The sequence below is a fragment of the Kogia breviceps genome, chromosome 2, assembly GCF_026419965.1.
Source record: "Kogia breviceps isolate mKogBre1 chromosome 2, mKogBre1 haplotype 1, whole genome shotgun sequence".
Classification (NCBI taxonomy): domain Eukaryota; kingdom Metazoa; phylum Chordata; class Mammalia; order Artiodactyla; family Physeteridae; genus Kogia; species Kogia breviceps.
The window spans coordinates 73313340-73332465 of record NC_081311.1 but is presented as its reverse complement, the minus strand read 5'-3'; the positions used below and the strand labels follow the sequence as shown (position 1 = coordinate 73332465).

The 19126-nt window shown below is 40.2% G+C and overlaps 1 protein-coding gene across 46 annotated transcripts in view; it reads right to left on the bottom strand.

Annotated features, from left to right (window-relative positions):
• ANK3 (ankyrin 3) overlaps window positions 1-19126 on the bottom strand; it is a 518594-nt gene that overhangs the window by 130137 nt on the left and 369331 nt on the right. For 40 of the 46 annotated variants that reach the window (XM_067025566.1, XM_067025563.1, XM_067025562.1 and 37 more), the window contains 5 exons: window positions 18015-18212; window positions 16066-16164; window positions 15680-15778; window positions 9248-9445; window positions 4171-4269 (listed from right to left, as the gene is read on the bottom strand). In XM_067025566.1, coding sequence (XP_066881667.1) covers window positions 4171-4269; window positions 9248-9445; window positions 15680-15778; window positions 16066-16164; window positions 18015-18212 — 693 coding nt within the window. The remainder of the gene's footprint in view (window positions 1-4170; window positions 4270-9247; window positions 9446-15679; window positions 15779-16065; window positions 16165-18014; window positions 18213-19126) is intronic. The other 6 variants (XM_067025577.1, XM_067025606.1, XM_067025571.1 and 3 more) reach the window with 1 other exon arrangement.

Genomic DNA, 19126 nt, shown 5'->3' with positions numbered 1-19126 from the left:
TTAAAATGGAAAACAAAACAAAGATCCTCTCAGGGACTACAGAGGAGTCAAAGATTATGAAAGAGTATTTCCATAATGATAGAAGAAAAATAAGGCAATTTTCATCTCCATCTCTAACCCAGCCTATCCCACTTCTGACATCCCTTATAACTTCTTTGACCATTTCTCTTTCTACTGGCACCTTCCTCTTAGCCTGCTAACATACTGCCATACTTCCAAACTTGGAAACAATAATCACTCCTTTCAAATATTTCTCTCCTTTCCTGGGTCTATATTCTCTAAAGCTTCTTGAAAAAAAACCAATCTTTATTCACCATTCCCTTCCATTTTCCCCATATCTCACATCTCCACTACTCCAGTAAAACTGCCCTCTAATAACCCCGGTGCCACTCCAGTGCACGTGTTTTAGTGCTTCCTCTTCTGTGACACACTCTCCTTGACAGTCTTCAGTTACTTGGCATCCATGTCATATTCTTTCCCGACTTCCCTCCTGCCCTCAGTCAGGCCTTCTTCCTTCCACCTCCTCCATCCACTTTAAAATATCGTTGATCGTAGGGATTTTGTCTTTGATTTCCTCCACACTGTTCCTCAACGATCATGTCCACATTCACAACTTCAACTGATACATTTATTCTGACCATGTCCAAATCGGTATCTTTAGTCCAGACGCCCCTCCTGTATCCCAGACCAAAACTTTAGTCATTTACTAGCTGTCTCTACCTAGATAGCCCCTAGGTGATGTAAGACTCAATACACCCAGTACAGAACTCATGGTGCTCTCTCTGCAACCAGCTTCTTCTCCTTCACTTCCTGTCTCATTGAATGGGACTTGTGATCACCTGGTTACAGAGCGACATCCTTAGATTCATCCTGAATTTCTCACTTTTCCTTAGTCCCTATATACACATGGCCTCAAGTCTTATTGTTCGTACTTGTTAAGTATTTCTTCCATTTCTCTCTTGTTTACCAACATCCCATCTGCCCCTTAGTTGAGGCCTTCTCTATTCTTCATCTGGACCTCAGCAATAGCCTTCTAACGGCCCCTGCTCCAAACTCTTTTGCCAACTTGTTCTTTGCATTGTCTCCTAGGATCTTTCTAAACCAGATATCTGATCTTACCATCTTCTGTTCACAACCTTTCAAGGTTTCCCAGTACAAACAGGATTAAAAACTTAAGCCTGGCACGTCAAGGCCCTCTGAGATCATCTTAATTATCTAGCAGTATCTTGGGGCGTGCCCCCAATTTTTTCTCACGTTCCTGTGATGCTGAACCAGCTATAGACCCCGTCTATACTCCCACCTTTGTCAATAATTCAGTTAACGCCAGTATCTCTAAATTTATTTATTTATACATGGGGTCAAAATCAGGCTTTGAACCAACTAGCTATGTTACCTTACATGAGTAATTACTTTTCTGTGCCTCAGTTTCTGTAAAATAGGGATACTAATTTTATCAACCTTATAAGATAGTCATAAGAATTAAATTAATAAGGGTAAATGCTTAGAACAGTATCTGACACAGAGAAAATGAGTAGTAAATTTTGCTATTATTATTACATTTTTATTGTTGTGTCTCCCTCTCTAGACTATGAATTCTGTGAGGACAAGGAACATATCACCCAGGTAAGAATCTAAGAACTAGTAAGAGCTCTAGAAACAAATGTGAAATGAGTATGTATCAAATAAACATTTTTCATGATTTTACACACATGAAAAGAAAGCTAATTTAACTATTTACTTGCTAATCAGTACCTCTGAGAATCAGCGCTTTGGTGTGCTTTGAGGTGGTCTAAATAAAATGCTACCGGAGATTATCCTTTTAAAAAGCAAAAGAAGTGGCTTCATTTCAGCTGTATGACACTGAGCATTAAACCCTGTGGCCAGCCGCACAATTCAGTCTGAACTGATTTGGTGAACTTCAAACACAAAGTGAGGTGGAGATATGGTGGGTCCGCAGGCCAGTAGGAAGGCTGCACGGCTGTTACCAGGATGTTCCGGTCTCTTCCCCACAAGAGAGAAGAGCTCCTGATAATTTAATTATTACTATTTTAAAATTGAAGACAGTGACTCAAATGGTACCATACATTCTACCTGTCGGCTGCTTGGGGATGTCACCTTTACCAGGAAGAATTTGGAAGCTCATGGGATATAATCAACTCCTTATTTACAAGGCTAGGAAGCAAATCCAAGCAACCCATCTCTTTGCACTCCTGCTCTACTCAACTATGGGACAATCACAGCCTCACTTCTTTTTGGTGCTGTGATCTTTGCTGAGAAGAAAAAGGAAGAGAAAATTTTTTTTAAGAGACAGAGAGATGCTTTCTGAACTACATCACTTGTAAAGGGCAGGAAAAGGTACATGCTTCAGAAATATTATACTGAGTACAAAAATGATTATACAGACTGTGACCTGAGTTGGACAGGGTTAGGAGGAAACCCTGGTGCAGACCCGATACTCTTAAACTGTGGGGTTGCTTTTGCAAATCTGGAACAGAAGTTTCATGGCACCATTTCTTCTCCTCCCAACCTGCCCTTGAGAAACACTGCCTTAATCCCTGACTGAATTTTGGTGGTGTATATGTTGGATGTGTTGAGATAAAAAGTACTGAGAAACAGAACCCTGTTATTGCCTTCTCAAATTTTTAATTTATAAAGGGAGAGGGAACCAAATAAAATGTTTATAAGTCTGTGTGTGTACGTGTGTGTGTGTCAATAGAACAACACAGCGTGAATCTATTTACCGTGAAGTTGCAAATTTCTAAAGTAAAGATTTCTTTTCTGATGAAAGTGTACAAGCACAGTAAAGAATATAAGCTAAATCCAGTCTGAGCTTTTTAGATTGAAAAATGCTTGTATTTTCATGGAAAGTAACAAGAAACGATTCAGCCACTACTGTTGCCTTTACTGGTTTCTTTGTTAAACATTCAGCTATCTAGGAAGGCATTCAGGGCTAAGGGGTTCTTTTAGAATGAAAAATTTGGAAAGAAACAGAATAGAGAAAACTGGGCACTTAGGCTACCATAGAGGCCATGGCGACTTGAAGGGCACGAGGCATTTCAGAAATGGGGGTGAGGGAGGCTACCTGGATCACAGCTCTGTCTAGGACTACCCCAGCCAGGGACTATTATATTTGCGTCACTATTTTAATATAGAGTTTAAAAAGCATAAAGGATCTTGCCTGGTCATGTCTCTTTTGGGCAGATTCTTTCTAATAGAACGCAGTATAGGTGGAGAAGCCACAGCCCTAGAGAGTCAGAACACCGTGCAAAGGGTGTAGCCTGCTCGTCCTGTAAATCCAGCCTGATTCTGATGTCTGCAATACCTTTTTACCTGGCTAATTCCTGGTGACCCTTCTATATTATTAATATCTTCAATATCTGTCCACACACCTCAGAATCCATCTATATTATACACAAAAAATGTTCTTATTCACAGTATAACAGTTAACAAGTATTCATTTTTGTGTCAAAAATGTGACACACAGAAACAAAGTTACAATTTGAAGTACATACAAGTTTGATATGAAGAGTAACAAAATTAAGTGCTGAAAGAAAATATTCAGAGAAAGACTTACATGAAGTCCTATCTTTGATGATGACACAAAACATCCATTTGTCTTATGTGGGTTTGAAATGGTGGCATTCTATGAGATTAATCAGAAACTTCTTTTTGAAAAGATAACTATTTTGGCTGAGAGAGGGAAGGAGTTGCTAGTGATCATATACACCATAAGAAATTTAGCAAGTGAGTAGTAGTTGAATAAAACTTAATGTATCCTCTTCCACAGACTATACCTGAACAAAGTTAGAGGTCATCAATTACTGACAAATTTTTCTGTATGCATTTCTTAAAACTCAGTCACAAAAGCTAAAAAAGGTTCAAGCTTTCACACTCTGCCCTTGATGGGCAGATGTGTTGTAACCAGGATTAATAAACTGCATTAACACAGGAGGCAGCAATATGCAGCTACATAAAGTATTCAGGTGAGTAAAGGTAAAAGCACCTGGGACACCACAACCAGAGACACTGGTGTCCCTTGTACAGATACACGTTTGAAATACTGAGTATAAAAGATATGATGGAAGATTTATTTTTCCCCCTAGAAAACTGTACTTGTTCCATGCAAGGAGTCACAATGACACTCTGGATGGGCACAATCTTTTTGTGTACCTTTGTCTGGACGTCCACGTGTGCCCCCTGGTTTACTAGAACTTCAGCCACATTCACTCTGTCTTCTTGAGCAGCCAAATGGAGTGGGGTCAGGCCACTCTGCAAAAGATGGAAGTGGTCATCTTACAGGAGGGATGGAGGACACACAGGCATGCTGGAGGAACAATTTAGGACTTCAAGAAGAGTAAGTCTACAATTCCTATGTTTAAAAAAATCTATAGAGGGCTTCCCTGGTGGCGCAGTGGTTGAGAGTCCGCCTGGCGATGCAGGGGAAGCGGGTTCGTGCCCCGGTCCGGGAGGATCCCACGTGCCGCGGAGCGGCTGGGCCCGTGAGCCATGGCCACTGGGCCTGCGTGTCCAGAGCCTGTGCTCCACAACGGGAGAGGCCGCAACAGTGAGAGGCCCGCGTAACGCAAAAAAAACCCCCAAAAACTATAGAGTAAGTTTACATACTAGCATGTGATAACATGGTTATCTGCAGGCTTAATGAAAAATTTCAAACATCCTCAAAAGTGGAGGGAATGGGGTGAACCTTGTGTACTGATCACAGATGCGGCAATTATCAAGGTTTTCCTATGTTTGCTTCATCCAGCCCTACTTCCTGTTTGTTCTCTACTTTGCGAAAGTATTTTAAAGCAAATCCCAGATGTAATATCATTTTTCTCTTATGTACTTCAGTGTTCACTTTCTAAAATAGAGACTTTTAATTTTTTTACAAAATTATGCAAGAGTTCTAATGCACTACCAATGCATTACTAGCTTTAGAAAAATTTATTAAAATAAAAACTGTTTATAAATTGAATACTGACATAAGATATCATTTTCTCCATTAAATATTAATACCCAAGGCTGACAAATATTTTCTTTATGTTGCTTCTGGGTAGGAAAAATGGTCTGTGAAATGTAGTACAAAAGGCTGTCTCATGACAATGTAATATGAAGGCTATCTTGTGAAAATTTCCAGGTCATTTAATGAGACTGGATACTTGAAATTGACTCTACCACAGAATGGACAGGCTATGTGGTTATCCCAATGGCCAAGAAAAGAATCACTAAGACTGCACCCTGGTTTAAAAATCCTCTGTAGCTGTATTTTTCATAAATAACATGTAAGAGAAAGTAAACTGGTGTAAGTGCATCCAGATTCTTTTCTTTCATCCATTATGAGCACACAAGTTAATGTCTTGAGTCCTAACGGCATTCTTTCTCCTCCTCCGCATCTGTGTAGCAAGGCCATCAACTTGCCCTATTTGTCAGAGGAAAGGCATGAACCAAAAGCAGCATCAGGAAGGGCACAGAACCCTCGAGATGCTGAACAGTATTTATTTAGGGGTTGCTATTCCATCAAACTAATGACAGGACTCAGGAAGAGGCATTCACTCTTGACTTTCTAATACTGTTTACAGACTTTTGGAAGAAGCTCACCCAAACGGAATAAAAGAGGAAACAGGAAAAGGAGGACTGGTGCCTTCACTTGAAATCCAAGAAAAATAAGCCTGGGGCTGAAACTGGCACCACCCAAACACTGACATAATCATAGAACAATGTTCCATGTTCCACTTTAGAGGCAACAGATATCTGCAGCTGTAACATTCTGTAAAAGTGTCACAATCCCCTATTCTAAGTTTGAGACTTTCCAAACCTTCTGAAGACCTTTACCGAGGGGTTCTCAGCATAGCTGGGGGGATGTACTGTGGCTGGTGCCCTACTTTCTCACACTCCCCCATGGACATTCATGCTGTCCACTCTACCTTTGGCCTGGAGTCACCTCCAGCTTTCCTGGGCTTCCCTCTCTCTCCCTTGGTCTTGAAAAAGGCTTCACTGTTATTATTTATGTGCGAACCACCTACGTGCTCACTTCTGTCAAGAGCATCATAATCCTGCATTTAAACTCTTATATACCTTTATATACCTTTTTATATATACCTTTTATATATACCTTTATATATATATATAAAAACTGGTTATACCTTGTATAACCAGTTGAGTATCTAGCGTTTAATCCATCCAACTAATCGACTGAGTCAGAGGAAAAAGCAAGCATCTTTCAGTAAAATACTATAAATTAAATAAAGAAAAAATTATTTTTACATTCATGATTTAAAAAACAAAATGTGATGGTTAAAACAGGCCTGTGTGAGTTCAGAAGTTATCTATTAACCTTTTATAAAGGTTTTGAGCATGGCTCAATTTAAAAATGGCATTTATTGGGCACAGAGAGAATATCACCAACTTGGAATAGCAACAGCTCTGCTTTGTATTCTATTAGCTGTGTAAAGAAATATAGCTACTTGTGGTCTGCAAAATTCGTGTTGGAAAGTGGGAACGTCAAAAGCAAAATTGCATCAGATCAAACACTAGCACTTCGGCAGGAACTTAGGTTCATGGTCTCTTTTTCTTAAAAATCTGGGAACTGCTGGTGAATAGCAGAAAAAGAAATAAGTGAAAACAATAAAGTGTTTAAAAAAAAACCAATAAAGTGTTTGGTTCAATAATACTTTTCACGAAAGCTAAATCTTACTTTTAATATTCATTGTTTAGCAAGGAAATAAAGTCTAGTGTGAAATGGGGAAGTCGGATGGGGAAGGGGGAAGGGATGGAGGGAGAGTAACTGATGTTTAAAACTCTGGCAACTTAGGAAAAATGGACAGAAAACCTGTCAGAGTCCTTATTGAATACAGCTCTGCTGATTTTCTGTTTTCACACTGGAACTTACTTAACACTTGATACAGAAAATGACTACTGAGAAAGGAAGCAAAGACTTACAAATGCCCTCTTATTAGACCATTTCTAGGTACTGTGAAGTTCTTGAAAGTTCTTAAGTACAGTGTGCTAATGGGAATTTCCTTGGTGATACATTTGCTTATGTAGAGTTTGTTCAGGAAGGTGGCTGGACATTTCCAGGCTTCCTTGGTCTACTATGTCTTTTGGTCCTCAGAATTCCCTTGGCTAATCTCCCTCTAGTCTACCAAAGTAGACACTGAGAAATTCTTTCTGAAGTGTTCTCAGCCTAAATTTTTAAAAGATGATTTTAAGGTGAATTCAAGGCTAAATATGTATATTGCCATTGGCTAGCTAAAGGAATTTAAAGGAAAAAAAAATGTTTATTACACAGTACTTTGGTGTCAAACCTATAGAAAATGTTCACCTGTTAAACAATTGTTCAGGTTTGTATTGTCTCTGGAAGAATTAATGAGATATAATATTCTGGGCTCCTAAGAAAATATACACTAATGGATGCCAGAATGTGCTTCAATTTGAGAAGGCCACATCCTCCATCTCAGTAAGACAGGTTGAATTTTGCAGCAAACTATTATAAGGCTGGTCTATATATCAGTATATGAACCTTAGAAATTCAACAGCTCAAACAAATCCTGATTATAATGACTATTTGAAATTGCTTTGTGATTCCTGTTAATGCTGAGGCATACATTCCAAAGGAATGTTTAAAAAGAAAGACATGAGAAAAGTAAATCAGTACACATGAAAAAAAATGAAAATTGTGTTTTGTTTGCAATGATCACAAAGGATTTTCAAGATACTAAAACTGAAAAAAGCTTTTCCTATTCTCTTACGTACGTCTTTTGGTTTATAGAATTTGTTAAATTACCACCTTGGGAATTCAGATTAGTGCAGAGTAACCTTTTCTCCAAACTGTGAAAAGTCTAAAATTAAGACAACTATTCTTTTTCTACTTAGAAGAAGGTGCTGAATGTTAGTTCATCTTCCTGACATTTCTTGGAAGTAAATAGTGTTGTCTTTGTTTATTAAAGAATGAAACTGAGGCTCAGAGATGTCACATAACTTGTCCAATCAAGTTACACGTCAAGTAGAGTCAGATTTAGGATTCACACCCAGGAAATTCAAAGCCTCCGTGATTGCAAAACACAGGCCGCATATATTAAAATATTTAAACTACTTATTATTCATTGCCATAAAACTACTGCTATCTTGAAACTCTACTCCAATATCAGAGCTATGGCTGAGAAATGTCATAGCTGTGCCATCACCATCCTGTAGAGGAGAAGCTAAATAACAGGGAGTTTGGATTATCAGGATTTTGGGGACACTCTTGCAGGTTTTTTAAAATCTGAAGACTAAGGAATATCTGTCTTGTATTTTGGGCAGATCTCAGACTCGGGTATTAATAAGCAGGTCAGCAAACCCAAATTCTCTGCTATACACAGTGACCTCCTTAACACGTCTCTGGGTAACTGTGGGCTGGACTTTCACAAAGCTCTTCACTAACCATGGGGATGTCAAATGTGAGGTCAGGGGAGTTTGAAGACTTCTGGGAACAGAGACTTAAAAAGTTCCCTGGCACTACCAATTCACCTACAGAGACTAACCTTCTGATCTATGGAGTAAGACAGCTGCTCTAAGTTTCGGTTATTAAAATGAACTCTCTGAAGGCAGACCTGTTTCCAGTTTCTTTTTGTAACCTAGGACTTAAAACTGGGACAGGGAGTAGGTACCCCCCAAATGTCTGTGGCATAGATCAACTTACAACTTTTTATTTACAACCTACAACTTCTTATTTACTTTGTTCTGGTTGCCCTTTGACTTTACATTGTAACAAAACTTCACATTACTAGAACAATTTTGTGGACCTCATTTTTTTTTTTTTTTGGCGGTACGCGGGCCTCTCACTGCTATGGCCTCACCCGTCGCGGAGCACAGGCTCTGGACGCGCAGGCTCAGTGGCCATGGCTCATGGGCCCAGCCGCTCCGCGGCATGTGGGATCTTCCCGGACGGGGGCACGAACCCGTGTCCCCTGCGTCGGCAGGTGGGCTCTCAACCACCGCGCCACCAGGGAAGCCCTGTGGACCTCATTTTTATGGCTCTATGTTACTCACCAGTATGACTTTGCAGTTATTGACTTAACGTTCTCTTATTGTTTAAACAGATTTTTTTCAAGTTTTTCCTATGATAAATAACATTTTGGTACACACTTTTGTGCATACTACACTTTGCACTTTCTATTTGACCTGAATTTTTCATGACTTCTTAGTGATCTGTTGAAGGTGACGTTTTGTTGCACTGTATGCTTTGCAGAGGAAAAAAAAAAAAGGTTACCTTATTACTCAAGTTCACATTAGCATTTCTGCTGAGGAGCAGTGACACCATGTCCACATGTCCTTCCTGAGCTGCAAGATGGACAGAAGCAATTCCTTGCCGGGTAACTGCGTTTGCATCAGCACCATATTCTAGCAGAGTTGTTGCTATGTCCATCTGGTTCTTTTTGGCAGCGATATGCATTGGTGTATAACCATTCTGTCAAGAGAAATCACTTGGTCACATGCCCAGTCATAAGATAAAAATGTGCACAGTGCACTTTCAAATAGTATGCTTCCCTTTCTAGTGATTTTCTTTGATGGTTTAAAAAAATCATTAGCAAGTAAGCAAACACTGAGAAATCAAGAAGTACTATTAAACATAGTGCCCTCACATCTCCCACATTCCTAAATAGGGAAAACGTACTATAGAGTTTAAAGCAAAAGAGTCAGAGTACCAGTGGTTTTACAAATGGATGGTAGCACTTCCTAGCACAGGTAGTTGTGTTAGTAGGTGCTCAATAATTACTTGCCTTGTATATCAGGAATGAGAGGAAACCCAACTAGGAAACAAACAAATGGTACCACCGGGGCAGGTTCAGAGCCATTATTCAACCTTTAAAATCCCTTTACTAGCCTATTGCTTACAAGTTAAAATTTTTAATTTTCATGGTAGTCAAGATACTGTAATCTAAGCCCATTTGCCATTCTGATTGCCTCTTTTATGAAACTCCAGTCATGCTTCAGCTAGACTGGTCCCCAAACAACATATGGCTCATGTTTCTGTCTTGCCTTACTCTACCGAGAATGCTTTTCTCCAACATGGCCTTGGAACCAGCATCTTTCACTTGAAGGTTCAGCTCAAGGGTCACACCCCCATGAAGTGTTTCACCTCCCCTTCCACTCTTATACCTGCCCCTCACTTGGCTGACTCCAATCAAAATCCCGGAGATGTTTAGTGGCACTGTTCTTCATGTATCTGTCTCCTCCTACTAAAATGCAGATTTGTTAAGGGCAAGTATTGTGCCGCATTTGTCTTTGTATCTCTAGAGCCTGGCAATGACTGGCAAATCCTTAGATTTGAGTCAAGCTTACTAGAGCTTTCAGAACATCCTGGGATCCTTCTCTTGGTTGACCTCTGATGCTCAGAGGTGGAAGGAACCAAAAATTCCTTTGACAAATTATTAATAAGCTGCTTCAGGAGCCCTCAGAGTCCTCTGCCCTAAGAAAAAAGGTCTCCTGCCTTAGGGAACCCTGTCCTGACTCACAGTCATTTAAGAGGAATGCAAGATTACATTTTAACATGGGCCTGGATCTAAATACATAAAAAATGCCAATGAAAAACTAGAAATTTTAATTTTTGGTATAGACAAGAGGATTTAGAGAAAGAAAATAGAAAGAAAAAAGAATAATTAGAATTTATAAAATACAAATAGGATTTATATTTGGGAATATGATCCAAATCTGGACAATAGATCAGTCACAATCTTTCCAAGCCATAAGGATGGGTCAGAAACAACTCAGAGGGCAGTGGGGGCTACTGGTCGACCAGCCTACTGTAATTAACACTCATGTTTATGTCAGTGGTATGTTCTACTGTGACAGCATTGCTCACTTGACAAACATTCTTTCTGTAATTGATTCTAGAAGATTTAATGTTGCTGGATATCAGCTGAAGAAAGTGGAAATGCCACTTCCAGACTCTTCTGAAACCAGCCTCTGCTGAACAGGATGGGCCAGGGTAGAAGATTTTATGCTCCTATTTTTAGTTTTGACCTATTGCCATCTGGAAACCCCAGCTGACCTCAGAAGCATTTGGCCCTCTGCTCAGACACACCCTAAAGAGATGTCTTCAGAGCCTCATGCAGATCTTTAGATTGAGCCCAACTCTACAGTGAGTGACAGGAGGGGGTGAGCTGTTTTACTACCATCCCCACCCCTGAATAAAAGGGGAAAATTCACAAAGCAGTGCTACGAAACCTGATTAGTCAAGGCTCTTAACACGAGCAATTAGAGTGGTAAAGGCAAGATAAAGTCAGAGCGCAGCTTCTAATCATGCATCTTATCAGTCAGTAACTTCTCAACCTCTAAAGGTAAGTCAGTATCCTCTGAGATGTGACAATCCTCTTGATTACTTTTAATTCCACCAGGAAATCATTGATTCTTAAAAAACAGAGAAGCTCTGACATCTGTGTAATGCATGCCAATTCCAGACAAGTTACTCATTATTACTGAGGGGTTTATTCTGAGCTCCTTACCTGAGACACAAAGGAAAGTATAAAGCAAGGGAAAAACAATGTAGGGTATTATTTTAGAATGGCTAGTTCATCTCAGAAAGACTTAAGAAATATTTCGAATAATAAACAAGTAGTTTATCTTGAGACCTCTAAAAAAATTTTCTAAATTTCCTAACTTCTTTCTAATTTCTAGAAAGTTAGATTCTTACTTGCCATACTAAAGGAGACAGATACATTTATCAGAAGAGACATAAAATAGTGAGAGACTGACCTAGAGAATAATCTCAATACTTTTTTCCTCTTGATGTAGAGGACAAAGTGCATGCCATGTGTCCTTTTGCATTTCAAGATTAAAAACAAGAGCAGATGTAATTTTAAATTATTAAAAGTAATATATTTACACTGTACTTTATATTTTTCCCCCAAACCTTCACAATCTCTACTGATCCATGCCAACAGATATACTGTACAGCTTATGAAAGAGAAATCTGACAAATAGTAAGTTAAGGCTCACTAACCCTTCCACAACCTGTGCCCAGGTTATTCCCGAACTCAAGCCAATCCTCTTTCCAGCACAGTGTCCTGCCTCAGGAAATAGAACTGGCTAAAATGGATTAGAGAAGCCCATCTAGTTTTTCAGCACCCTCCTTCCTCTTCCATTAGCTAAAGTCACATCGTGTTTCTAGGGCACATGTGGGTAAAAAAATATGCCCACAATTCTACAAAAGGGAAGAAAGGGCAACAAGAAAGCATCACGTACTCCAAGAAGCAAGGATGTGAATAAGGAAGAGGTAGCATGGAAGGCACGGCTGTCCGTCATAGCCATATGCATGCTTAGCTCTGTTGAGTTTTTGTCCCTCCTTTCTCACCACTACCTGAATTCAGAAATGCTGTAGCCACCCTAGAGGCTTTAGAAGGCTATTTGCCTACCCTATATACACTCTCCTTCCTTCCTTAATAAAAGAATCTTTGGTGTTGTGCCCTGCTGAAAACTACATTTCCCAGCTTCCCTTGCAGAAAGAAGTGGCCAATGAGATGTAAGGAGAAATGGCTGGGTGGAGCTTCTGGCAATGCCCTGCTGTCTGACTTTCTTTCTTCTTCTTCTTCTTTTTTATTTTTATTTTTTAATGTTGTGTTTTCTCAATCCATCCTACTGGTGATTAGGGTACTTAATACCACATTATGAGGGCACATTTATCAGTCTGCTTTTCAAATATTACTCTTCTACCTTCTTCCAACCCACTGTTCCTCTTTTGTGATGTCCTATTCAGTTTAAAGAAATCAGAAAAAAATGACAAAACAAATTTAATTTTGTTTAAAAAAGTTTAGTCCCTATGAAAACCCATGCTACCTATATGTGACAGGCCCTCCAAGGGGGCCTGCCTGAACAGTAAGAGCTGCCCCTGTGGGCTACTTGTACCTGACTTTCTTTACTACCTGGCAGCCTGAGTGACAATAGCTGGAAGAAAGACCCAAAAAAATCACAGGAAATTTTCTTTAGCACTCTGGAAACACTGAACCAGCAACAACACCTGCCTACCTTCAGATTGTTTATGACAAGATAAAAAATAGAACCTCATCAGTTTAATCCACCGTAGCTAAGTCTTTTTTCTACCAGGTGAACCAAACCCTAACTGATAGAACTGGCTTTGCTCAGGATCAAAGTCTAGAAAAAGCTCCTGACCAGGACCACTGCCTCAGAAAGTGGGGATGGTTGGACATGTGTCAGACAGGGCATACAGAGACTCTTACGGAGGCAACTGCATTATGGGAATGAGAATGAATGTCCTCTTAGAAAAGCCTGTGTTCAATTGACTGTAAAAGATATGCTGAGGCTATAGGGCTGTTAAAGAACTGCTTTTCGACTCTTTGTCAAAGATGTTTTGCAGATAGGGAACCGTGAAGCCTTGTTGGACAAATACGAAGCTGAAAATCAACTACAAATATAACAACTATTGGCCTTTTTCAGAGTTATTTGTGGATGAAAAGGTGGACTGGACTCATTTTGTTTCACTTATTTATGACTTTTGTCAATTCTAAACTACTTAGCACAAAATTATTACTCTCATGTGAGGAATGAATAGTTCACTTATTAATTATTTACTGATTGATTGCCTGCCATGAACCTGAGGGTATTTATAACATAAGAAAAGTGGCCCAGGCTTAAAGGGATATGAAAATAAACAAATGAAATGGACAACTATTAAATTTCATTGTAAATTTTTCTCATTTTAAAACTTGTGGTAAAATATACATTACATAAAACTTACCATTTAAGTGTACAGTCAATGGCATGAAGTACATTCACAATGTTCTCTATTCATTACCACCATCCACCTCTAAACTGAAACTCTACCCATTCAACACTAACTCCCCATTCTTTCCTTCCCTCAGCCCCTGGCAACCAGCAGTCTACATTGTGTCTCCACATGAAATCATACAGTATTTGTCCTTTGATATGCCTGGCTTATTTCATTCAGCATAGTATCTCTAAGGTTCATCCATGTCGTAGCATGCGTCAGAATTCCCTTCCTTCTTTTTTTTTTTTTTTTTTTTTTTTTTTTTTATGTGGTATGCGGGCCTCACTGTTGTGGCCTCTCCCGTTGTGGAGCACAGGCTCCGGACGCTCAGGCTCAGCGGCCATGGCTCACGGGCCCAGCGGCTCCGCGGCATGTGGGATCTTCCCGGACCAGGGCACGAACCCGTGTCCCCTGCATCAGCAGGCGGATTCTCAACCACTGCGCCACCAGGGAAGCCCTTCCCTTCCTTCTTAAGACTGAATAATATTCCATTGCATGTATAGACTACATTTGGTTTATCCATTCATGCTTCCACGGACACTTGGGTTGCTTCTACACTTTGGCTATTGTGAATAATGCTGCTATTCATTTTTTTTTTAAATGAAGTTTTTTCAAAAGTCAAGGGATGGCTTTATGATAGAAAGAATGTCAGGGCTAGAAATTATGGGGAAAAGCTGCTCTTAGATGAAAAGCAAGTTTGGGGGCTTGATTTTGAATTGTAGATCTCACTGGGTACAATTCTGAAGACGATGGGGGAGGAGATGATTGAGAAATACAGGGAAAAAGGTTCTGAGAGAAATAACTTTCAAAGACCACATACTCTCTAAATGGAGAAAGTACCTGAAAACTTTATCTCTGAAAGTATCCAAAGTAATTTAGAATACCCCAAATTCTTTGATTTGTGTGCACAAGAGATTTAATCTAAACACTAAGGTTAAAGGAGAACACTATAGCTGCCCCCAAATGGAAGAGCTAAACAAATATAAAAAGTCGGAGGGATGCTCAAAGTTCCTTCAACCAACAGTATTTAGGAAAAGAATGGGGTAGCATGTAAATTGTGCTCTGTATCATTCCAGGGTTCTCTGATCATAGCTACCTGCTCAACAAGAGCGAACTCATTAAACCAACAGCACTATGCTAACCTATCTTTAAATAAACTCTTTATGATTTGCTTCTCAAGTCAGAATACCAGAGTCATAAGAAAGCCATTCACTCTAAGTATCTCTTTTCTGAGAAATCTCTGTTATCTACCGGTCAAAAAGGACCTAACAATAAGAATAAAGATTCTCCTACTGCATAGCACAGGGAACTATAGTGTATATGCTGTGATGAACCATAATGGAAAAGAATATGAAAAAGAATGCATATATCTGTATAACTGATTCACTTTGCTGTACAGCAGAAATTAACACAACATTGTAAATCAACTATACTTCAATAAAATAAATTTTAAAAAAAGAATAAAGATTCTCCTTAGCAATAATAACAACACATGAGCAAAACCTCCCAACTTATTTTATTAAACACACATAAACCACTTGAAGGCAATGTTTTATGGCCAGGAAAATGTAACACACATTTTATAACTTTGACAAATGAGAACTTTCTTACTCCCTCTAGCTGTTCTTATGTTTTCAGTCTGGCTAAAGAGGACTTTAGCTTTTTTTTTTCCTGGATTTTCCCCAGGCTCCAGGATGTCCTGGATTTTCAAGGAATATCAATGGACAAGTAAATATTTATTGAGCATCTACCACAGGAGTTGACTAAATAGCTGAAGGCACAGATTTCCTAAGGCACTTATATTTCCATGATCTTTAAGTGATGCCTAAACTAGGAGGGGGATACAGATGAAGCCAAAGTAAATATACACACAGAGACTGACTGCCCATCAGTCTCATGCTGTCAAATTACAGGTACCTTTGCAGCCGCGTGGGGTGAGGCTCCTTGGTCCAGAAGCAGAAGGGCCACTTTCTGATTATCGTAATGCGCAGCTACATGCAGTGGAGTTAGACCGCTCTGAAAACACGTGCAGAAACAACAACCAGTGTCAAAGCGCCTTAAGGTCAGAGGCCTAGATTTAGGAGATGGGATTAGATTGGATATAAGACACAGTGTAGTTTACATTCCAGTTTCCACAACACTTGGACCCCAGCTTTCACCTCCTATTTCTGCAGTGATCTTCATCCTATGAGACTTAAATATGGATTAGTTATAATTTAGGTGGCTGTTGGTGAATGCTAGCAAGTGCTTGTGTTTTGTTATCATGGCAGTGGCCTGTTACAAGTTGGCCGATGACCCCATACCTTCCCAGCAGCATCTGGAGATGCACTTTTCTGTAGCAGGAGACTGGCTACTTCAAGCTTCCCATATTTTGCTGCCACATGAAGGGGAGTAAATCCTTTCTGAAAAGATAAACATAAAAATAATGAATAATAGAAATGATACAAAGGCATCACTTTTCTAGAACTGAGGCATTATTCTAATGGTGAAGAGCAGTTAAGCCTGTATTTAAGGACCAAGACTGGTAGATAACAGTTACAGAGTCCCCTTTGCAACAAAGATGAGCAGCATATTTAATCTTTCTCCTTCTGCTGGCTTGGCCACAAGACACGAATCCTGGGACTAGTCAGGTATCTGACAAGGATGAAGTTGGAAAGCTGGATCTGGGGCTTATTCTAGGGCCATTTGGGGATTTCACATTGTGGGAAGAATAGGTTATAGGGTCCAGGCCCAATTTGGATTTGGAGGGCTTGGAAAAATCTAGGACAAGTCTGGACCTCCCACAACCTCCCACATCACCAGATTGGAGCCTCTCTCTTGCACTTTCTCTACTGCCACACGTATACACACGTCTGTATGTATGACCCAGTCCTTAGGGGTAGGAGTCAGAGATTCTCACACTTTAGCCACTACAGGTGAACTGAACAATAACACAGGGTTCTATCTCAATAAATAGGCGAGAGTTGGATACTGAGAGTCGAGCAGCCCCTTCTTCTTGCTTCCAGCTCTTACAAGGATCTGGGTATCAACTGTTCAGTCACCATGCACAGTTAGGGCCCCAAGCACAAGGCAGGGATTAGAGGGTCATTAACATATTTGACCCCATGGGACTATAGCCACTTAGAGTCAGTGGGCAGCTCGTACAGTGGAAAGGCTGGAACACTCAAAACCCCATCACCCATTCCTCTGTTTCACATGTTAAATGAGATCCAGGAACTTGCATCTCTACTGAAGATCCTAAAGAATCACAGGGGGTGACTTTTGAGAAAGTCATCATTTGTTCAGATCGTTTTCCAAGTATTTGTAATCACTGTAATTATCTTCTGCATTGATTACACATTAATGCTTCTTCTCTGCATCTAAGAAAGGGTATAACACCAATTTCTAGCTTTCTAAGACATGCCATGGGCCAATTCATCTTGCTATCACACTTGCTAGTTTATGGAGGATCAAAGAAAAATGAGCCCTAAATTTTGCATTCTGAACTTGAAAAGTAACTGTGTGGTGGGTTATTACTGTAAGGCATCAGAGCTGAGATTAAAAAACCAACAACCTATAAATCAGAAAAGAAAACAGCAACAACAAACCAAGAAAAATCCACCTCCTGCTTTGAAAGTATTATTTATAAAAGCATTAACTAACTGAGCTTTGATAATGTGGTTTGTATACCTGGCCTCAGCAACAGAAATCTGTGGCTGTGTTTTTAAAGCACCCTTTAAATCTATCAAATAACTTGCAAGACATATCTGACTCCAGACATCAATAAGGTTTCATTAGAAGATAATGTACTGAGAAATGTAAGACATACACACACACCAAATCACCCTGCCCCACCCCAGGGCTTTGCTGGCCATGTTAATCCTGGGATCCAAGTATAGTTGCTGTTGTACAGCTTTTGTACCTATTACCATGCAGGAAACTGTAAAGAGAATGTTTTTAAATTTTTTTTTAACATCTTTATTGGAGTATAATTGCTTTACAATGGTGTGTTAGTTTCTGCTTTACAACAAAGTGAATCAGTTATACATATACATATATTCCCATATCTCTTCCCTCTTACGTCTCCCTCCCTCTCACCCTCCCTATCCCACCCCTCTAGGTGGTCACAAAGCACCGAGCTGATCTCCCTGTGCCACGCGGCTGCTTCCCACTAGCAATCCACCCTACGTTTGGTAGTGTATATATGTCCATGCCACTCTCTCACTTCGCCACTGCTGGGGACACAGCAGGATTCTAAGACTGGCTTTCATACCTTTGTTGTTATAGATAAAGATGCGCCGTGATCCAAAAGGAATGCAGCTACGTCCTCATGGCCCTCTCGGGCTGCAAGGTGGAGTGGGGTGTACCCAGAAGTCGTGGCTGCATTTGGAGATGCTCCTTGCTGCAACAGCTGTTGTACTATATCTGCTTTCCCCAATCGGGCAGAAATGTGGAGTGGGGTTTGGTCATCCTATAGGACAAGGTAAAAATGCAGGGCTGATGAGCTGAGAAAACAATGGTGCCACTGTGAAAAATACAGGAAATTTCACTGCTTGGTGTCAGAGGCTACATTCAACTCTTTGATTCAATACTAAAAAGAACCTAATTTATCTTTTTCTTAAAGTTTCAGAAAGGTGGGGATGGCAGATCTAAGCACCTTAAACACCCTTGGAGTAACCTATTAGCACGAGAATTGTGAAAGACAGTTCTATCTAGAAATTATCCCTGCTCCCTCCTGCTATACTTTAGCAATTTTTAAACCTCTGATGACTCCTTTTTGGGGGAGATAAGGGAATGTATCCTGGGAAAACGGAAATACCTGGGAGGGATATTATACCTCCACCAGTTCTCATGTACTCATATGTAATGAATTATTTTATTGGTGCTGCCTTCCCACAGTCAAAAGTGGGAGGAGGGGAGAGGGCAGTATAGGATGGTTGAGGAAGGTTCCCAGCTAAGATGGGGGCTGACAGCCAGCCCATCCGCTGCTTGCCGAGCTGTCATCCAGGCTGCCTCTGCCTGGAGTGGAAGGCAACTTATTACAGTTCACCCAAGGACACAAGGCACTCCTAAGTCCTGCACCCTGAGGGCCTTATCCCCACGTTAGAGGGGTATCTTTTCCTTGTTTGCCCAAAGGTGCCCTCTGGAGAGAAATCCCCTACCGGGATTTGAAAAAGTCCAGGTAAATACTTTATGTAGGGCAAGTAGAGAGAAGAGGCTGGAGCACAGGGCACTGCTGTGCAAAGGTAAGTAAGATGATGGTCAAGATCAAAGCAAGAGGGTCTATGTAACTAGTAGGAAGTGTGAGAAGTTAGGGGAGACGCCACAAGCAAGAAGAGAAATACTGAATCTCATACAACTCTGCTACTGCCTCCACCACCGCTA